The sequence below is a fragment of the Musa acuminata genome, chromosome BXJ3-1 (assembly GCF_036884655.1).
Source record: "Musa acuminata AAA Group cultivar baxijiao chromosome BXJ3-1, Cavendish_Baxijiao_AAA, whole genome shotgun sequence".
NCBI lineage: Eukaryota > Viridiplantae > Streptophyta > Magnoliopsida > Zingiberales > Musaceae > Musa > Musa acuminata.
In genome coordinates this window covers 18979964-18999386 of record NC_088349.1, presented here as the reverse complement: position 1 = coordinate 18999386, position 19423 = coordinate 18979964, and the positions used below count along the sequence as shown (strand labels likewise).

The following is a 19423-nucleotide window of genomic DNA, read 5'->3' as shown; positions in this document are numbered from 1 at the left end:
ACCCAGCAGGAGTGTTCAGTTACGTTAAGTGCATGAAGAAGGATAATTCTAAGTAACAAGTTCATGTAAAAAACTTCAAGCAGTTTTCCCAATCATCATATCATCCACCATTGTCCAACGTATTGAGATATAAAGAGGATGAACAGATTTGACATTTCTCACGCAATCTTTATCACGAGTAAGAAGATTACACAGCAGGGCTTGCAGATCACAATGAATGACAGAAGTGAAACAAGAGACATGGCTTGGAGACTCCTACAGATCCATTATCCGAAAATCCCAAAATCTGTTCAATGGTTCGAGCAACAGCAAGCTGAAAAATAAGTCGACTTGGAAAACCATTAGGGTTGACCATCATAGTTGTTTAACGATGTAAGGATAGTTCTACATGTTTTAGATATTTTAAGAAATACAAAAAATAGCAGCAGATGATAGTACCCAGATTTATGAAGGATAAATCAATTGGGATAGCCACCGATGAAAGAACCAACAAATACTGTGGAGCAAAGCATCCAACTACCTCTCCCAAGCTTGCCGATAGGATCAGACAACTTATTAGCATTCGATAAAATCTGCCTCATGGTACATGCATCACCTGAATAGATTGCAACATGTCGGACAGTGCGATGACCAGGTCACCAGGCTGGATCATTCCTCTTGCCTTGAGCAAAGAAAATGTGCAGTTGAGGTTGCTCTCCATGTCATCGGAGAAACTAAGACGGAAGGGTATGAGACCCCATTGAAGGTTCAGGTGTCGCCTCAAAGATGTTGAGGATGTAAATGCAAAGATCGGGCAATCAGGGTGGCACCGTGAAAGAAGAGAAGCCATGTGACCTGTCTCTGTGTACACAAAGACTGCATCCACTTCCAAGCTGTTAGCTGTGAAGCATGATTGACAGGATCAGGAGCAACAAACAAGTTCTTATCATAAGCACTGGAACGAAGATATGATACTAGACTAACTGCATAAAGCATATCGGGGATTGGCTAAAAAAAGACAATAAAATCAAATGCATAAAAAGGTGGCACAAAATTAGCATATTTCTTCTGTTGTCCAGTAATCAGGCACAAATGGATGGCATTGCCAACTAAAATTATATTATTGCTGCAGATAAAATATTACTTAAAAGGTTGCCATAGACTAACCAAGTCTTATTTGAATTGAGAGCATCTTTTTAAACAGTAAATCAATCAAAAAATAAAAAAGATATTTTATTCATGTTACATACAAATTCATACAGCACAACATAAAATTTTCAATAGAAACAGTCTTGGCAAGGAATCAACTGGGGTTCAAAAATATAAATTTTCCCATCGCAGAAGCTTAAATTCAGCAAATCTGGAAACAATTACTTACATTTAGAATATCATCACTAAATGTCAAAGTCCAAAAAACATCTCCATGTATAAAAAAAGAATATATAACTCAGAAGAAGGAAAAAATACAGATAGCAAGCCAAAATAACTCATCACTAGAACAACATAACTCATTGAAGCAAAGAAATTCAGATAACACGTACCGATGAATGGTTATCAATGCCATGCTATTGTTAAAGAGCCTAAGCTAAGGAATCACTTCACAAGGACAAGATAATGTAGTGAGGAAGCTGCATAAAGACTTAGGACCTGAGTGCTGGAGAGCATGTGCTCTGCTTCCCCTCCCCTGGCTGAGGCTCCACCTGCAGAGGCGGACAGGCCCCCCGATCCCCCTTTCTTCCCCCGCTGCTACACAAACCTCTGAGGCAACACCTCCCTCTAAGCCGCTGAATCAGGAAAACTCCACTGAAAAGAACCCTGCCCCCAACCAGAGTTCTCCCCCAGTCTCCAAAACCCCTCCCTCTTTCTGGGCTAGTCTTTTCTGACAAACATCCTTTGTAGACCCATGGCAATTCGTTGCAGACTTGGTTGCAAAGATAGCGAAGATCCAGAAACATTCTAGGCATGTTAGATCTTAGATCCAATGGAGGTGCACAACTTGAAGCTCTGTTTATATGGGAAATTCTTTGGGAAAGCCCCACCCTTGGAGGTTCTTAGAGCAAAGCCCCCTTCCCTCTGGAAGCTACAATCAACACTCCAGATCATCGACCTCACCTGTGGGTACTTGTGCTTCCGCTTCCAGAACGAGCAAGACATGATGAACACGCTAACAAGAGGTCCCTAGTTTCTACGGGGAGTGGCGTTAAACCTCTTTCCTTAGCGTGAAAACTTCCAGCCACTCACGGAGACAATGATGACAGCATCTACATGGATCCAACTACCCGGACTCCCCATCGAGCTGATGTTCCCCATAATCCTATTCCGAGTCGTCACCTGCATAGGAAACCCGCTAAAGGTAGATGCAATGACAGCCTCGAGTGCATGAGGAAGGTATACTCGCGTCTGCATTATGCTTGATTACTCATAGCCATTACCTAAGGGCATCTGGGTTAGAACAGAGGATACCAACTTCTTCCAAACTATCGCCTACGAAAAACTACCAAATTTCTGTTCTTCCGGTGGTGTGGTGGGCCAATAATGTCAATCAGTATGGCTGCAGCAAGCCGTCGGAGCAACCAACCCCGACGGGCAAGGAGGGCTCCGGCAGGCAGGGCTTTCGTGAACTGTTGGTCAGCAACAAAGAAGAACGTTTTGTTCAGGTTGACACCGAGGCCTCTGAGGAGATGTACGGGCCTCAGATCAAAGTCAAAAGAAGGACCTGTAACAGCAATCATCCCTCTCACAACGGTCATGCACCCACTGCCCATTACAACAAGGCCTCTAATCCCGCTCCTAACCCAGATCTCATGGATGAGGGCTTAACAAGGGCCCAGGACCCGAAACCACAACTACATTCTACAACACCCAAATCTCAACACGCTCAGAGTCGACCAGGCCAGCTCACACTCCCCCATACCTAAACTTGCCGCATTTAATACTTCTCCCTCCATCCCGAGACTACACTGGCTAAAGCGTCCTCTTCAAAGGACACAAGCAGCATAAGGCATCCCACCCACGTGAAACCCCACATCACCTCGTCAGTGCCGCCCTCGAAACCATAAATCTCGGCTGCATCAACCCTCTTCGTCTGCACCACCCCTCCCTGCAATGGAAGGAGTGAATCCTAACCATATTCCTCGGTCAGAGCTTTGCCCAGCCAACCTAACCCGTCAAACCTCCCTCCCTCCCTCCCTCCCTCCCTCCGCTCCCCTAGCCACATAACTGAGCGCCCAAAGAAACCCTATCCACCTTCCCTCCCTTTCCAAAAAGGGCTGGCCGCCCCTCTAATCCCTCAAATCCTCCTAGTTAATCCCTTCAATACCCCCCCCTATATTTTTCTAATCCACCCACCTAATTCAACTGATGGCCGCTTCACCTTTAAAGCTTCTCCCCAGTGCTTTCCAAGCCCCTAACCACGTGGTCCTTCGCCTCCACAAAATGATCTCTTTAGAAACCTCATTGACAAGGTGGAGCAGGCGTTCCGCTGAGCTACGAACTGTTCCAAGAAAGACGATGGCGCTTTCCTGCACGATGAAGATGACACTGAATGGATAAGGCTCTTGCAAAAATAAGGTTCGAAGGTGAGGAAACCACCGATTTAGGGAAGTCCCCGCACTTGACTACTTACATTGAAATATAAATCCAAGAAGAAGGTAGACAGCTAAAATCTCACTACTGAGTTTGCCATTGCCACAGGTACCACGATCACCCTCTTAAACCCAAATGATAAAATATCCTGTTCCACGAAAGACGATGGTGCTTTCCTGCACGATGAAGATGACCCTGAATGGATGAGGCTCTCACAAACACAAGGTTCGAAGGTGCGGAAACCACCGATTTAGGGAAGTCCCCACACCTCACTCCTTACATTGAAATATAAATCCAAGAAGAAGGTAGACAACTAAAATCTCACTACTAAGTCTACCATTGTCACAAGTACCACGATCACCCTCTTAAACCCAAATGATCAAACATCCTAATATCCTCTTGTAGAACTATAGAGGGGTCCAAAAGAAGGATGCCTCAGGACACATCCGACACCTGATAGGCTCAAACCATATCTCAATCTTCATTCTCTTGGAGACCTACCTTTCGCTCAGGGAGGCCGTGGCCTTCACTAGAAGGCTTGGCAAGGAATGGCACGAGGATATCACCCAAGCCCAAGGTCAAGCAGATGGAATATTGGTTGCTTGGAGATTCGACCAAATAAGAACGCACCCAATATGTAAGAATCAACAATGTGTTCACTTAATAGTGGAACAACAAGGTACGCTTCCTTGGCTTCTTATGGCAGTCTATGCTAGAACTCATGCTGGTCTTCATATGTCTCTCTTGAATAATCTTTCTAACTTGTAACTTTCTAACATTCCTTAGATGATTTGTGGGGATTTTAACTGTATTACTTCGGCTTTTGAGAAGTCTGATGGCAAAAAAATTATGCTTAGTTCTTTTGTAATTGCTTTTCGAGATTTCCTTTTGGACTACAATCTTAATGACATCGACTCTTGGTTCGGTGTCTCTCAGGTCTCCACTGGCCTAGACATAGCTCTTGCATATGATGTTTGGCTTTATTCCTTCCTGCATGCTCATGTTAAACTTCTCCCCCAGAATTTTTCGGATCACACGCCCCTACTTATTTCCCTCAACCACTCTGATCATGCTAAGAATACTTATAGACCATTTAGATTTGGGAACATTAATAAGGCCTTGATTAATACTGAGGTTGAGTTCAAGGCACTTGAGCTTAAAGAGAATAACTCTACCCTCACCTTGAAAGACCACACTAAGCTCCGATGCCTCCACAACAAATTTACAACTCTCTCTAGACAAATCCATCTCAAATGGAGCACTACAGCTAAGACTAAATGACTCCAAGAAGTCGATAAGAGCACAAAATACTTTCACCATATTGTGAGACAAAGGAGGAGAGCCAACACAATCCACTCCATCAAGTTGGACAACAAAGTCACTAATGAAAATATTGACAACATTAGAAATGCCTTCACCAAGTTGTCACGAACGATCGTCGCTTTTGCATGCTTGTACAGGCACACGACAGCATGTTTTGCCTTGGTTTTATGTGTTTTTGCTTGAAAAATGTAAGCAACGACAGTTCGCAACGTTGCAGTGCGACCGCTCACCGAGTCAGGCCAAACTGTCCCGAAATGGCTCCGTTTACGCGTGCCACGACCTGTTTTCTGCAGACCGCAACCTCACGCAAAACATCAGCCATCTTAGCACCCTAGAACCCCCCGGGTGGCACTAGGGGAGATGGGGCTTCGGGATAGTGTCGGGCATTGAATAATCTTCACAAGTTCGCACGTTAACTTGACGAGAACTTGCCTTCGCGCCCGACACTCGGTGAGCAGTTGTTTGCGGACTTGCAATTGTTCGTTCAACCTTCTAAAGTCCTTGATTTCTCCTTTCTCTCTTGCACTCAAGGTGCTCACTGAATTGCTTGTAAAGCTTCCCTCTTCGTGAGACATTGGGACTTGTCCATCGCTCATTTTCAAACTAATCAACTTTCTGTTTTACAGGTCCTTCGAGACCTGTACGAGGTTGCAACTAGGCTAACCCTTCGGATGCATATGTCGCAAGGGCACCTCAAGACTTAGGCAATCCCAGCTAAGTCCGAGGAGTTGGCACAAGGGTGCTTCATGACTTAGGCAACTCTAGCTAAGTCCGTGACTTTGCCGCAAGGGTGCCTCACGAATTAGGAAATTCCAGCTAAGTCTGTGACATTGTGATATCAGAGTGGGCAGGCAATTCGAGCAAGCAGCGAAGAAACTTCACAATCTCACATGGCAAAGCATCGTGGCGAATTGAGCAAGACGGGGCAAGCCGGACCATTGCCCCAAGCAACCGCAGGTGGGCTGCAAGTGTAAACTCGCTCTTATGCTGTTGGAGCCGCTTAGGAGGAGCGCGACAGCGAACATAATGAGCGAGAAGTTGGCTACTCTCCGTGAGCGGAGGAGGCGCAATCTGGAGCACCAACCGGGAAAAAAAGCCATAAGGAGAGACTCAATGGTGGAAACCCGCCTGGATGTTCTTGAAGCAAGCTTGGAGGAACTTTACCAAGGCCAACGAAGGCTTCTTGGGGTAGAGAGTTTATAAGAAGAAGCTGAATACCGAATCGACAAGGTTGAAGCCCTAGTCGATCAACTGACGGACGATACCAAAGACTCCGTACAACATTTGCACGAAGTCGTGGTGAAACTCACTTCCAGAATGATAGTGCTCACAAGGGCACTAAATGCGGGAGGGAGCAACACCCATGTTGCGCCGCCACAAAACTTGAGGGCACCTGAGCCACATTGCTATGAAGGTGCTAGGGACGCAAAGGAGCTCGAGAATTTCTTGTTTGACATGAAACAGTACTTTCAAGCTACAACGCCCGATTCTGAAGATACAAAAGTTTCAAAAGCAACAATATATTTGAATAGGGATGCAAAACTTTAGTGACAAACCCGTTAGGAGGAGATCCAACAAGGTCGGTGTCGAGTGGACACATGGGAGGACTTGAAGCGGGAGTTGAGAACTCAGTTTCTACCCGAGAACACAAAGTTCGTCGCAAGGAGAAAGCTGAGACAACTCTGCCAAAGTACTTCTATTCGAGACTACGTGAAGCAATTTTTGCACTGATGCTGAATATATAGGACATGTCCGAGAAGGATAAGCTATTCAGCTTCCTCGATGGCTTAAAGCCATGGGCTCAATAGGAACTGTATCGAAAGAATGTCACCGATGTGATCGGGGCAATTGCGACTGCAGAAAGGCTCACCGACTTTGTTTCCTCGGAGGACTCAAGGAAAAGGAGACAATCGTCAGGAAATCACCCTCCAAAATATTCTCGAGGAAAGGAGCCCCGGTGCGAGCAAAGGAAGAAGAGTTCCCACAAAGGGCTAAGCTCAAAAGACAATTCCCCAAAACCTGACGGATGCTTTTTGTACGGAGGGTCGCACATGGTGAGGGAGTGCCCACAAAAACAGACACTCAATGCCTTAATAGCATCAATCCATCCCCCCAAATCAGACAAGGTTAAGGCCATCGCCCTCAATTCAAGTAGCCAACAGCAACGATGAGAAGTCGCAAGGTCTACAGATGTGAGCAATGTGTTTGTTGAATACATTGCGAGGTCAAGTGGGGGAGAATATGAAGGCAAAGCTACAAAAAGCAGGGAGTAACGAGCTGATGTATGTGGACATTAATCTCAATAACCAAACAACCCATGCAATGGTGGACACGGGCGCTACTCACAACTTTATTGTCGATCAAGAAGCAAAGAGACTTGGGCTGATCTTGGAGAAGAACTCAAGTCGGATGAAGGCAGTGAACTCGGAGGCCAAGCGGATCTCGGGTTGGCACAGGGAGACTCCATCAAGATCGGAACATGGAGCGGGAGCATAAACATGATGGCGGTGCCATTAGACGACTTCCAAATGATTATAAGAATGGAGTTCATGCACGCAGCGAAGTTGGTGCCAATGCTGTTCCTGAACTCCCTATGTTTGATGGGAGGTGACGACCCTTGTGTGGTTCCCATCTCTAGGAGAGGAACCAAGGACCCCAAACAAATATCAGCATTATAATTAAAGAGGTACGAAAATGAGAATTAACCTTCGTGACTGCTATGAAGCATGAGCCACTTGATGGAGAGGCCATTTATGAACCTGTTATGGTGGTGAACGTTCTGAAGGAGTTCACAGACGTTATGCTACCTGAGTTACCGAAAACTCTGCCACCACACAGAGGCATGGATCATCATATTGAGCTGGAGCCGGGAGTGAAGCCTCCAGCAAGACTACCATATCGCATGTCCCCTCTAGAGTTGGTAGAACTTAGAAAGCAGCTAGACGAATTGCTAAGCGGTGGTCTCATCTGTAGTTCTAAAGCACCATTCGGAGCTCCAGTTCTCTTTCAAAAGAAACAAGATGGGAGCCTCCAACTATGCATCGACTATCAAACCCTCAATAAGGTGACAGTGAAGAACAAGTATCCTATCCCGCTCATTGTGGACTTGTTCGACCAACTGGGCAAAGCAAAGTATTTCTCCAAACTCGACCTTCGATCGGGGTATTGGCAGGTGCGCATTGCTGATGACAACGAAGCGAAGACTACCTACATGACTAGGTATGAAGCGTTTGAGTTCTTGGTGATGCCTTTCGGCTTAACCAATGCTCCGACTACATTTTGCACTCTTATGAACCAACTATCAAGGAGTATTTGGATAAGTTTGTGGTCGTCTACTTGGACGATATCGTCGTCTACAGCTAAACGCTCGAGGAGCATGTCGAGCACCTTCGGACAATTTTCAAGGCTCTCAGGGAGAACACTTTGTTCGTGAAAAGGGAGAAGTGCTACTTTGCTCAGACAAAGATCTTAGTCTTGGGGCATCGAATCGATAATGGTTCAATTCAGATGAACAAATCAAAAGTGCAAGCTATTGCGAAATGGTGGACTCCAAAGGTGCTGGAGCTGAGATCCTTGGTTTCGTCAACTACTATCGACACTTCATAGCTGGGTATTCGAAGTGCGTAGCTCCACTGATGGAGTTGCTATAGGAGCAGCCTTGGAGATGGTCTGACAAATATGAAGTGACATTCCAAGATCTAAAGGTTGCTATGTTAGAAGAACCGATGCTCAAATTGTCGAACTATGGAGAGCCCTTTGAAGTCCATACAAATGCTTTAGACTTCGCTATCGAGGGAGTACTCATGCAGGAGGGTCACCCGATGGCCTGCGAGAGCCGCAAGCTCAACGAGACCAAGTGGCGGTATCTGATGCACGAGAAGGAGATGACAGCGGTGGTCCACTGTCTACGAGATTGGTGGCAATACCTTCTCGGATCGCGATTTATGCTGAGGACGGACAATATTGCTTTGAGTTACTTCTAAACTAAAAAAAAACTCCCTAAAGCAAACACGATGGTAGGACTTCTTGGCCGAATTTGATATGGCAATGGAGTACAAGCCCGAAAGAGCAAATGTCGTAGCCAATGCGTTGAGCCTGAAAGTGGAGCAGGTGAATGCCTTCCAGCTGGAGGGTAGAGGCCAAGTTGATGATGAAGAATGTGGTGAAATATTGGGGAGTTCCGCACAATATCATCAATGATCGAGACACTCGGTTCTTGGGACGATTATAGACCGAGCTATTCAAATTATTGGGGTCTAAGTTATACTTCTCCATAAGCCTCCACCCCTAGACGGATGGCCAAACTGAAAAAAATAAACTCACTCCTTGAGCAATATCTTCGGCACTACGTGAGTACCAACCAACGAGATTGGGTGAAGCTATTGGACATGGCCCAATTCTCCTACAACTTGCAGCGGAGCTCTTCATCCAACAAGAGCCCATTCGAGATCATTATGGGATAACAACCATCGACTCCTCACTCCTTGGCTATCAGGTATATTGGGAGTAGTCCGTCAGCATATCACTTTGCAAAAGAATAGCACCGAAATGTAGATATTGCACGAGCTTACTTGGAGAAGGCGACCAAAAAGATGAAGAAGTGGGTAGACTTGGGAAGGTGATTGCAAGAGTTCAAAGTTAGCGATTTAGTGTTGGTGAAGATCCAACCAACATCACTCCAATTCTTTAGGCACAAAGTACACAAAGGATTAGTGTATAAATATAAAGGGCCCTTCTCAATTATCAATAGGGTGGGCAATGTCTCCTATAAGTTGTAGTTGCCGGCGTGACACAAAATTCACAATGTTTTTCATACCAGCAACTTGAAAGCCTACCGCTCAGATCTGCAAGATGCTTCCCAAAGTGTTCCAACTCGGTTACCCCTAACTAGGGCCTCCTACGAGAAGTGAGTTGAAACCATTTTAACGGATCGCAAGATAAAGCTACCCAATGAAGTTGAGCAGACCGAGTACTTGGTGAAGTGGAGAAAGCTTCCCTGAACCGAAGCTAGTTGAGAGCCCGAAGATGTCCTATGACATGAAGAAGCAGTCATAAAAAAACTACCAACAAGCGTCGACAATTTAAGTGGGGGAGAATGTCACGAATGGTCGTCGCGCACACGCAACAACTTCGTTCAACGAACCGTTCATCATTTTTGCATGCTTGTACAGAAATATGACAGCATGTTTTGCATTGGTTTTATGTGTTTTTGCTTGAAAAATGTAAGCAACGACAATTCATAGCGCTGTAGTGCGACCACTCGTCGTGTCGGGTCGAACTGCCCCAAAATGGCTCCGTTTTTACGTGCCACAACCTATTTTCCGCAGACTGCAGCCTCACGCAAAACGTCAGTCATCTCAGCACCCTGGAACCCCCCGAGTGGCACCAGGGGGGATGGGATTCAGCGTAGCGTCGAGCGTTAAACAATCTTCACAAGTTCGCACGTTAACTTAACGGGAACTTGCTTTCGCGCTCGACACCCGGTGAGCAGTTGTTTGCAGACTTGCAATTGTTTGTTCAACCTTCTAAAGTCTTTGTTTTCTCCTTCTTCTCTTGCACTCAAGGTGCTTGTTGAATTGTTTATAAAGCTTCCCTCTTTGCGAGACATCGGGACTTGTCTGTCGCTCATTTTCAAACTAATCAACTTTCTGTTTTATAGGTCCTTCGGGACCTGTACGAGATTGCAATTAGGCTAACCCTTTGCGGATGCATATATCGCAAGGGCGTCTCATGACTTAGGCAATCCCAGCCAAGTCCGAGGAGTTGGCGCAAGGGTGCTTCACGATTTAGGCAACTCCAGCTAAGTTTGTGACTTTGCTGCAAGGGTGCCTCACGACTTAAGCAATTCCAGTTAAGTCCGTGACAAAGTGGTATATAGACCTACGAAACTCCCCTTTCCTTTCCACCCATCCCTCCTGGCCTCTCTTGCCAACTATCTCATCTAGTTCCCATAGTGGGCTCACAATTTAGTTTACCCTCTCTAAAATCACAAGAGCTCTTAATAAGGCCGGGCGTTGACAGATACACCGTGTGGAATTTTACAAGAGCTACTAGAGCTCATTAGGGGCCAAACATCCTTAAGGCTTTCCACTCTCACCCTAGAATTCCCTTCTTTTGGTCTAGAACCTACTTGGTTTTCATTCCTAAGAAATCTAATCCTACTGTAATTTTTGTCTTTAGACCCATTTCTCTTTGTAACGTCCTGTATAAACTCGTCTGGTTATTGTTAATACAATGAAGCACCTGCTAAATGACCTAATTGGACAAAACCAATGCACCTTTATATCGAGCCGTTCCATACACGATAATATTACCATAGCCTACGAATTGGCCCACACCATGTACAACTTTGAGGCCAAGTCCTCTCTAGCCCTTATTAAACTTAACCTAACTAAACCCTTTGACTCGATGGGAGGCAATCACTGTTGCTTTGCAGCGTATGAACTTTCCCCTCCCATTTATCGATTGGGTCAATGAATGCATCTCTTCACCTAGCTTCTCCTGTATTTTCAACAACTCTCCATCCCAATGGTTTCATAGTCACAAAGACATTAGCTATGGGGATCCTCTATCCCCCCTGCTCTTTGTCATAGTGCAACATATCTTCACCGACAGTTTAGATGACCTTTTCGATTGAAAAAAGATCTCTCCTTTCAACATAAAGGGCTTTAAAATCACCCACATGATGTTTGTTTGTCAATGATATTATCCTTTCCATTGGAGCTAATGACAAATCTTGCAGACATCTCCTTAAGGCCTTGAAGTCATATTCAGCCATTATGGGCCTTCAGGTCAATAAGGGCAAATCTGAGATCCTATTTCCTATAAGTAACAATCCGACCACTAAACACCACATCAACAACAACCAAGGTATAAAAGATGGCAGTTGGCCCCTTTACTATCCAGGCGCCTATATCCATTACAACAGATTGCCCAATAGGTATCAGGACACTATGATCGAAAAGGTCCTTGCAAGATTTCAAGGCTGAAACTATACTATGTTTTCCCATATCGATAAATCCATTCTTATCAACTCAGTGATCAACACTATTCCCTTACACATACTTATGAACACATGGATTTCTGACTCCAATATCAACATCATTAAACTCTCCAGAAATTTCTTGTGGAATAACAACCCTTCCCATAAAAAGATGCCTCTCTTAAGTTGGGAGGGAGGGCTTAGGCTTAAGGACCTCCACCTTGTTAAATCTAGAGATTTAAAAAGGCACTCGGGTTAATATTGTTAGGTTTATTTAAAATTATTAGTTTTCAATATTGTTAATAGATTAATAATATATTATTTTAATTTTAATATTATTAATTTTTATTTATTTGAAATTATTGTTAGGTTTCAAAATAAATGGCAAGTGTACAGAGCAACTCAATAGAGTCTCCAATGATATCAAAAAAAGATCCTGCATGGAAGTATAATTATCTGAAGGATCCGAAAGATCCTAATGCAGTGACTTGCATATTCTACGATAAGACTACTAGAGGTGGTATTTTTCGTGCAAAACAACATCTAGTAAGAAATTTCAAGAATGCAGCAGCTTGCAAAAAGTGTCCACCTAAGGTAAAAGAAGAGTTGCTGAGTTATATGAATGAAAAGAAGACACAAAAGAATGAATCTTACAAGAATTTACCAGAAGACAATGTTAAACATCTCAAGGATGAAGAAGAAGATTATTCTATGAGTATTAACCCAAGTGGGAAAAAAGTATACGACAAAAAAGAAAAAGAAGTTATGAGTACTAAGAAGGGTAAAAAAGGATCGATGGATCTATATATGTTTCAAGGATCCCATAAACAACAAGGGCAAGTAGGAGGCTCAAAATTTAGACAAACAAATATAAGTGATACTTGTGATAAAGAAATAAGAGGAAGAATAATTCAGCACATTGCTCGCTTCTTCTATCAAGTTGGTCTTCCCCTTAGTACAACTCGTTTAGACAGTTTTAAAGATATGATTAAAGCTATTAGAAGATATGGTGAAAGATTAAAACCTCCAAGTTATTATGAGATGTGAGTTTCATTGTTGCAAAAAGAGTTGAATTATACAAATGACTTACTAAAGGGTCATAAAGAATCATGGGCAACACATGGTTTCTCTGTTATGTCAGATGTTTGGACTATGTTTAGAGACTATGTTTGTGAAGTCAATAGATGCTTCATCTTTTGTAAAATCTGGAGACAAGATATATAATTTATTTGACAATTTCGTGGAAGAAATTGAAGAACAAAATATCATTCAAATCATAACCGACACTGGAAGCAACTATGTATTAGTTGGTAATATTCATCTTTTGAATTTGTTAATTATTTTATCTTCAATTAAATGTGTTAAAACTCTTAAGTCTTATCATTTCGGTTATCCTTTGTCTCAGGTAAATTGCTTGAAACAAAAAGATAACACTTGTATTGAACTCCATGTACAACATATTGTATTAATTTAATGTTGGAGGATATTGGAAAGATCTTAGACATCAAGGAAACCTTAGAAAGGGCAATTTTTGTTGTTGGATTTCTTTATAATTATATTGGGGCTTTGAATATGATGAGAGAATTTACAGGGAACAAAGAATTAGTGAGATATGGTGTCACCTGATTTGCTACTTCATTCTTGACATTGCAGAGCGTGCATCGTCAAAAACATAATATGAAAAACATGTTTACCTCTGAGAAATGGGTGACAAGCAAATGGACCAAAGAAGCAAAAGACAAGCGGGTTGCTGATATCATCTTATTGCCTTCCTTTTGGAATTATGTAGTTTATATATTAAAGGAAATGTGCCCTCTTTTTCGAGTCCTTCGGTTGGTGGATAATGAAAATAAGCCTGCAATGAGATATATTTATAAGGCTATGGATAGAACAAAGGAGACGATTAAAAGATCTTTTAATGAAAATAAAAAAAAATATGAGAAAATTTTTACAATCATTGACGAAAGATGAAATTATCAACTTCATCGTCCCTTACATGCAGCAGAATATTATTTGAATCCTGAATTCTTTTATAAGATTAAATCTATTGGGTTTGATGCAGAAGTTTTGGATGGGTTATATCAGTACGTTGTAAGATTAGTTCCTAGTCTTGAGGTTTAAGATAAGATTATTCGTGAATTATCTTTATATAAAAATGTCGAATGTCTTTTTGAAATTTCAATTGTCGTTCAATCTAGGACAACTACGTCTCTAGGTATTAATAATTTGATATAATTAATTTCATATATATTATGTTACTATGTTATTGCTAATGATAACATAAATTTTACAACTGTATGGTGGAGTCTATTTGGAAATTCCACCCCGAATTTACAACAATTTGCTATCAAAGTATTTAGTTTGACATTTAGTGCTTCAGATTGTGAGTGAAACTAGAGTGTCTTTGAGCATGTAAGGATCACTAAATATTTTCGTTTTAATTTATTTATTTATTTAGATAATTATATTAATATATTTTTAAATTATATGACATGATAGATTCACTCGAAGAGAAGAAATCGGTTGGAACATCAACGATTGCACGATCTTATTTACATAAAGTATAATCAAGCTTTGAAGGCTCATCATGATTTGCAAAATAGATTTGATTCAATCTCATTGCAAGATATTGATGATTCAAATGAGTGGTTAGTAGGAGAAATGAGTGCTAACTTGCAAGATGCCGAAGACGAGCTTGTATTTGAAGATGATAGATTGATATGGGGAGATGTGACAAGAGCTTCAGGTGTTGGAGAATTACAAACATATACAAGACAGATGACAAAGAGAAAAATGAGTGCAAAAGCATCAAGCTCGGCTTCTGCTATTGTTGAAGACAGAGAATTAAACATATCTTGATGAAGAGAAAGGAATCAAAGGACAAGAGGAAGAAGACGAATTCAATGAAGATAATTTGTGTGAAAATGACGATAATATTGATTATGATGAATGACTTTGATGTAAAATTTTATTGTTTTGAATTTTGAAACTTTTTATTAATGTGACATTGTGATTTTGTATCTTAGATTTTTTTAATTTAATAGTATATTTTTATTTAAAATTTTAAATAATTATATTTATTAATTATATTATATATTTTTATATTTTAGCATCTCATTTCGCTCGGGCGAGCGCTTGGGCGAGGGCCTAGCGCCTCGGATGTTTTTGGACTTTGGCACCTTTTAGCGCCTAACGCTTTTTAAATAAACTCCTGCCCCTTCTAAACAAGGAGGACTACATCTGGGACAAATTGTTATTGGCCAAATATGGCCCTATCTATCTTTGGTCTGGTTCCCCACCTAAAGCCTCTTGCACTTGGAAGGGTCTCTCTAGGTTTTGGCCCATACCAAAGAGGGTTTTAAGATGATCAATTGGTGATGGGCACAAAACATTCATTTGGGATGACCCATGGGGTGGCAACATTTCTTTTTCTCACTGATCAACATATCTAAATATCAGTCTCATCTCTAATTTCAGCAAGGTCCATGAGCTGTTGGATCACGGCAAAAGGAACCCGCACACTGCACAACCTCTTTGGACCGGATCTTGTCTACTCCATCTCTTAAATCTTCCTCCCCGAGGTCCCTTGTGATGACATTTGGGTGTGGGCTCCTCACCCTTTGGGATTAGCCACCCCAAGGAGTACTTATAAGTACATTAGAGAGAGATCCCTACTAGAAAACTCCAACTAGCATGGGTGGATGACGATGTGGAGCCTTCCTATTATACCCGTAGTCAAAAAAGCTTCTTATGTAAAAGACTTCCTACCCTGAACGGACATCCAACTTCGTCCACAATTACATTTCTCCCTACCTAGTTTGCAACTCAAGCCAGGATTCCACCGAACATATATTCTTTGAGTGCATCTTCATACAGAACTATTGGCACCTTGCTGAAACAAAACTCCACTACTACTTCCAGTCCTTTGACACCTGGTCGAATGGTTCTAGGTTGGAGGAGGGATCGGATCTTGACCCACCCTCCAAGACTTGCCTCATAGCCCTAATAACAAGCAGGTTTTGGTTGCTTTAGAAACACAGGAACAACTGTCACTTTCACAACCCCAATGCCAAATTGGAGCCATATGTTATAGGGTTCTCTCCCTTACCGATGATGGAATTTTCAGCTCCAGAGGACCAAAGGGGCCCTACTCGGATTGGCTAAAGTGATTACCCCCCAAAAGATCACCTTTACAATTTGTTTTGTGATGGCTCACACGACCCCTCCTCCTCTCTTTTCGTAGGTACCAGCTTCTGTCTAACACACAAGGAAAACAATCCAGTGTTAGAAGGCTGCGACAAGCATCCCTCCTCCATGCCCCTCCAGGCAGAAACCTATGCTATTCTTGATGGCTCGAAGGCAGCTTAGCGAAACAATACCTCCAGGATTAGAGCGTTCACTGATTCAAAGACACTATCCAACATTCTCTCAAGCCATCATCCAGCCCCTTGGGAAATACGCTATATCTGCCAAGACATCCTCTACCATGCAAAGGAAGTCTCAGTAACATAGTGGACACACATCGACAGAAACAACACCAAGGCTCACAACTTGGCCAACTATGGAAGGTGGCATGACCCCCGGTTTCCGCGAAGAGCTTCTCCTCGTTTATTGTGCCATGAAGCTTCCTCTTCATTTTTTGAGGGTGAACCACCTCCATTTTTTTGTCAAGAGGCTCAAGGTTCATTTTTTGACCAAGGTATTCCACCTCCAGTGTTTTTTGTGCGAGGTACTCCACCTCCATTTTGCTATCAAGAAGCTCTTTGCTTCAGTTTTAGAGCAGGGTGCTTCACCCTCTTTTCAGTGTATTAACTCCCCTTAATTTAATTTAATGTAGTATTTCTTTGCAAAGAAAAAAAAAAACAAGGACAAGATAGCTTTCATTAGTAGCAGTTATGTTTCAAGAATTTAGCTAAGGAATATCTCCAGAACGACAAGATAACTTCCATTACTAGCAGTTATGTTTAAAGATTTGAAATATGGAATAACTCCAGGAGGACAAGATAGAATTCATCAAAGTTAGTTATTCAATCTCTTATGGTTTGGCAAAAATTTAAAGAGAAGTTTATGCAACCATATGCAAACAGTTAGAAACTAAGAGCCAAGACATTTTGTAATTTACTACATGAAAATATCTCCAAGCTATAAAGCTGAAACAATTCTCATCACTAACAAGTGTCATACGTAACTTTCAGAAATGAAAAACTACCAATGAACAACAAATTGTTAGCAAAATTCAGATAGATAAAACAACATGATAAAGCTTACCCATTTTGGCAGCAGAATTACAAATTTGCTCCGAAATTTTGTCAGAAAGGGAAGATGCAATACCAGGAAGTTCCATTCCCTCGTGGCGCTTCTCCTCTCTCCACCACCTTTCAATCCGGATACTTACACTTCTAAGCACAGTCAGAGCCTTTTCAGGGTATTGGCCCATAGCTGACTCACCAGAAAGCATTAAAGCATCTGCCCGCTGCCTAACTGCTTCAGAAACATCAGCAACTTCAGCTCTAGTTGGTGTAGGGTACTCAATCATAGATTCAAGAAGCTGAGAAGCCACAATGACCGGCTTGTTTAGCTGCCTGCAAAATTTGACAATCTTTTGCTGAGCTGAAGGCACTTGATCAAGTGGAATTTGAGCACCCAAGTCACCTCTGGCAACCATTGCTCCATCTGATGCACGAATTATCTCTTCCAGATTTTTGAAGGAATCAATGCTCTCAATCTTTGCAATGACTGCAATTTCTCTGTAAAACAAAATGCAGATTATTCACACAAGGATCAACTTTGTTTTTGACAAGAAGATGGGAAAGACAAACAGGGTCAGGCAACTTTTGACATTTTTGCGTTTAATCATATGAGACAAACTTAAAAACATGGAAGAGATTTTGCATGAAAATGGCAGGTACTTACAGACTTTAAAAGCCTTAAAAATCTTGGTGATGTATGATAATCTGGAAGAAAAATTTAGACAAGTATACCTATGTTCCATAGGTTTGCTTGTCATGATTTAATACCAAAAGCAACAAACAACTCAAAATGTCGAAGGCAAAGAAAGATCAATTTATGTTTTAGTCACCTAGAATCAGGCTATCAGCAAATGCACGAGACAGAACATGTACTATCTCATTCATGAATTGTAGTGCCAACTCCTACTGCTCGCTTCATATAATGCATACCAGTCCAATGAAAGAGCATGATGCATATTAAGTATTGATCGGCTGGCACTCATCTGCATAGCTCAATGAAGCTCAATAAAGGTCTATACCCTAATCCAAATAACAAATCTCACACCCAGCCCATTGTTCAGGGCAAGGATTGAAATCTTGATCATGTACCAATATTGATCTACAGCTAGACTGATATAATATTGGTACCGTACAGTGTATCAAGCCTCGGTACAGGTTATTACCAATTGGTATTGGCCAATACCACCTAAGAAAGAAAGAAGGGTAAGAAGGAGCTAGTGAGGGAACAGACACATCAAATGATATTGTTCGAGAACATCTCACTCTGGCAGTGATGGAGGGAGACGAGGTCACTGTCCGATCATCAAACAAAGACAAAGCCGACTATCTTGTTGGTGGAGACGATGCCGTGCAAGGAGGGTAACAAAGGGTGGCGAGGGCAAGGAGGACATTGTGTCTTGAGCCGAACCCACCAGTAGCATCACAGACCGAGGAAGATGTAGATGCAAAAGACGACCACTTGGTATCATGACTGATGCTGAAGCAGAGTGAAGTGCAGACAGTGTGGAGGTGCAGATGAAGGCGGGGAGAGAGAGAGAGACAGAGAGAAAGAGAGAGAGAGGAATTAAAAAAGCTAAACAGGTTGTGAACACTTGTCGGAGGTTTAAAATTAGAAAAACACTAGTATTGGTACATGGTGCAGGCTTAGCGCCCAACATTTCTTGGTGCACGATATGTTTCTGATGGCACATATCAGGCAGTATACCCAGTATTGAATCAGATTAGGGCAAAGTCGCCTAGATCGCAAATACTGGTCAATCACCGGATTGGTGTTCAACCAGTTTGAAAACTTTGGTTTGGGAGGGGCTCTTGCTTCATCCAACATCACCATTTAGTAGATGCACATGTACACATGCTAGTCTAATTCAATTATGAGGATCTACAAACATCAAGATCTTAAATTTTGGTCAGATATGGTTGGATCAATACAGTTCTAATATATTGGGTAGGAATCCCAACTTGAACCATGAGCACCATTGTCACACCCCAAAATAACAGTCACAGAAAAATATTATCTAGGTGTGAACTATCTTAAACAAGAAATTCATCAAATATTTTCAACCATCCACAATCAAATCCCAGGATCCAAACGATAAGATTGAGAGAAAAAATGAATGCAGCTCTCATTTACATACTATAAAACATGTGCAATTTCTAAATCACTCAATATATCTCTTGATAAATCCATAAATCCCAAAGCCAACTCAAAGATTTGTAACAATCATTTATGAACTCACAGGATCAATTAAACACTATATCTATAAGCCAAAAATTTACCACAAGTTCACATCAAAACATATGAAAC

At 42.1% G+C, this 19423-nt stretch overlaps 1 protein-coding gene across 3 annotated transcripts; it reads right to left on the bottom strand.

Annotated features, from left to right (window-relative positions):
* Nucleotides 1-291: 291 nt before the first annotated feature.
* LOC135629672 (pyruvate kinase isozyme A, chloroplastic-like) lies at nt 292-17609 on the bottom strand. Of its 3 annotated transcripts, none has more exons than XM_065137403.1 (3): nt 17436-17555; nt 17138-17350; nt 292-879 (listed from the first exon to the last, which is right to left on the bottom strand). In XM_065137403.1, exons 2-3 carry the CDS (start codon nt 17325-17327, stop codon nt 578-580), a joined length of 492 nt encoding a protein of 163 aa, XP_064993475.1. In that variant the 5' UTR covers nt 17328-17350; nt 17436-17555; the 3' UTR covers nt 292-577. The 3 variants fall into 3 exon arrangements, with proteins under 3 accessions (XP_064993475.1, XP_064993473.1, XP_064993472.1); XM_065137401.1 differs by having other exon boundaries at nt 299-879; nt 17138-17451; nt 17522-17577; XM_065137400.1 differs by having other exon boundaries at nt 304-879; nt 17138-17609.
* Between the last annotated feature and the right edge of the window lie 1814 nt (nt 17610-19423).

Excerpts from the sequence above, each read along its gene's own strand:
- LOC135629672 (XM_065137400.1), bottom strand. The coding sequence starts at position 17,534 with ATGGTTGCCAGAGGTGACTTGGGTGCTCAAATTCCACTTGATCAAGTG. Across the intron at positions 880-17,137 it reads TAATTCTGCTGCCAAAATGG|CTAACAGCTTGGAAGTGGAT; the intron begins GTAAGCTTTATC and ends CATGCTTCACAG.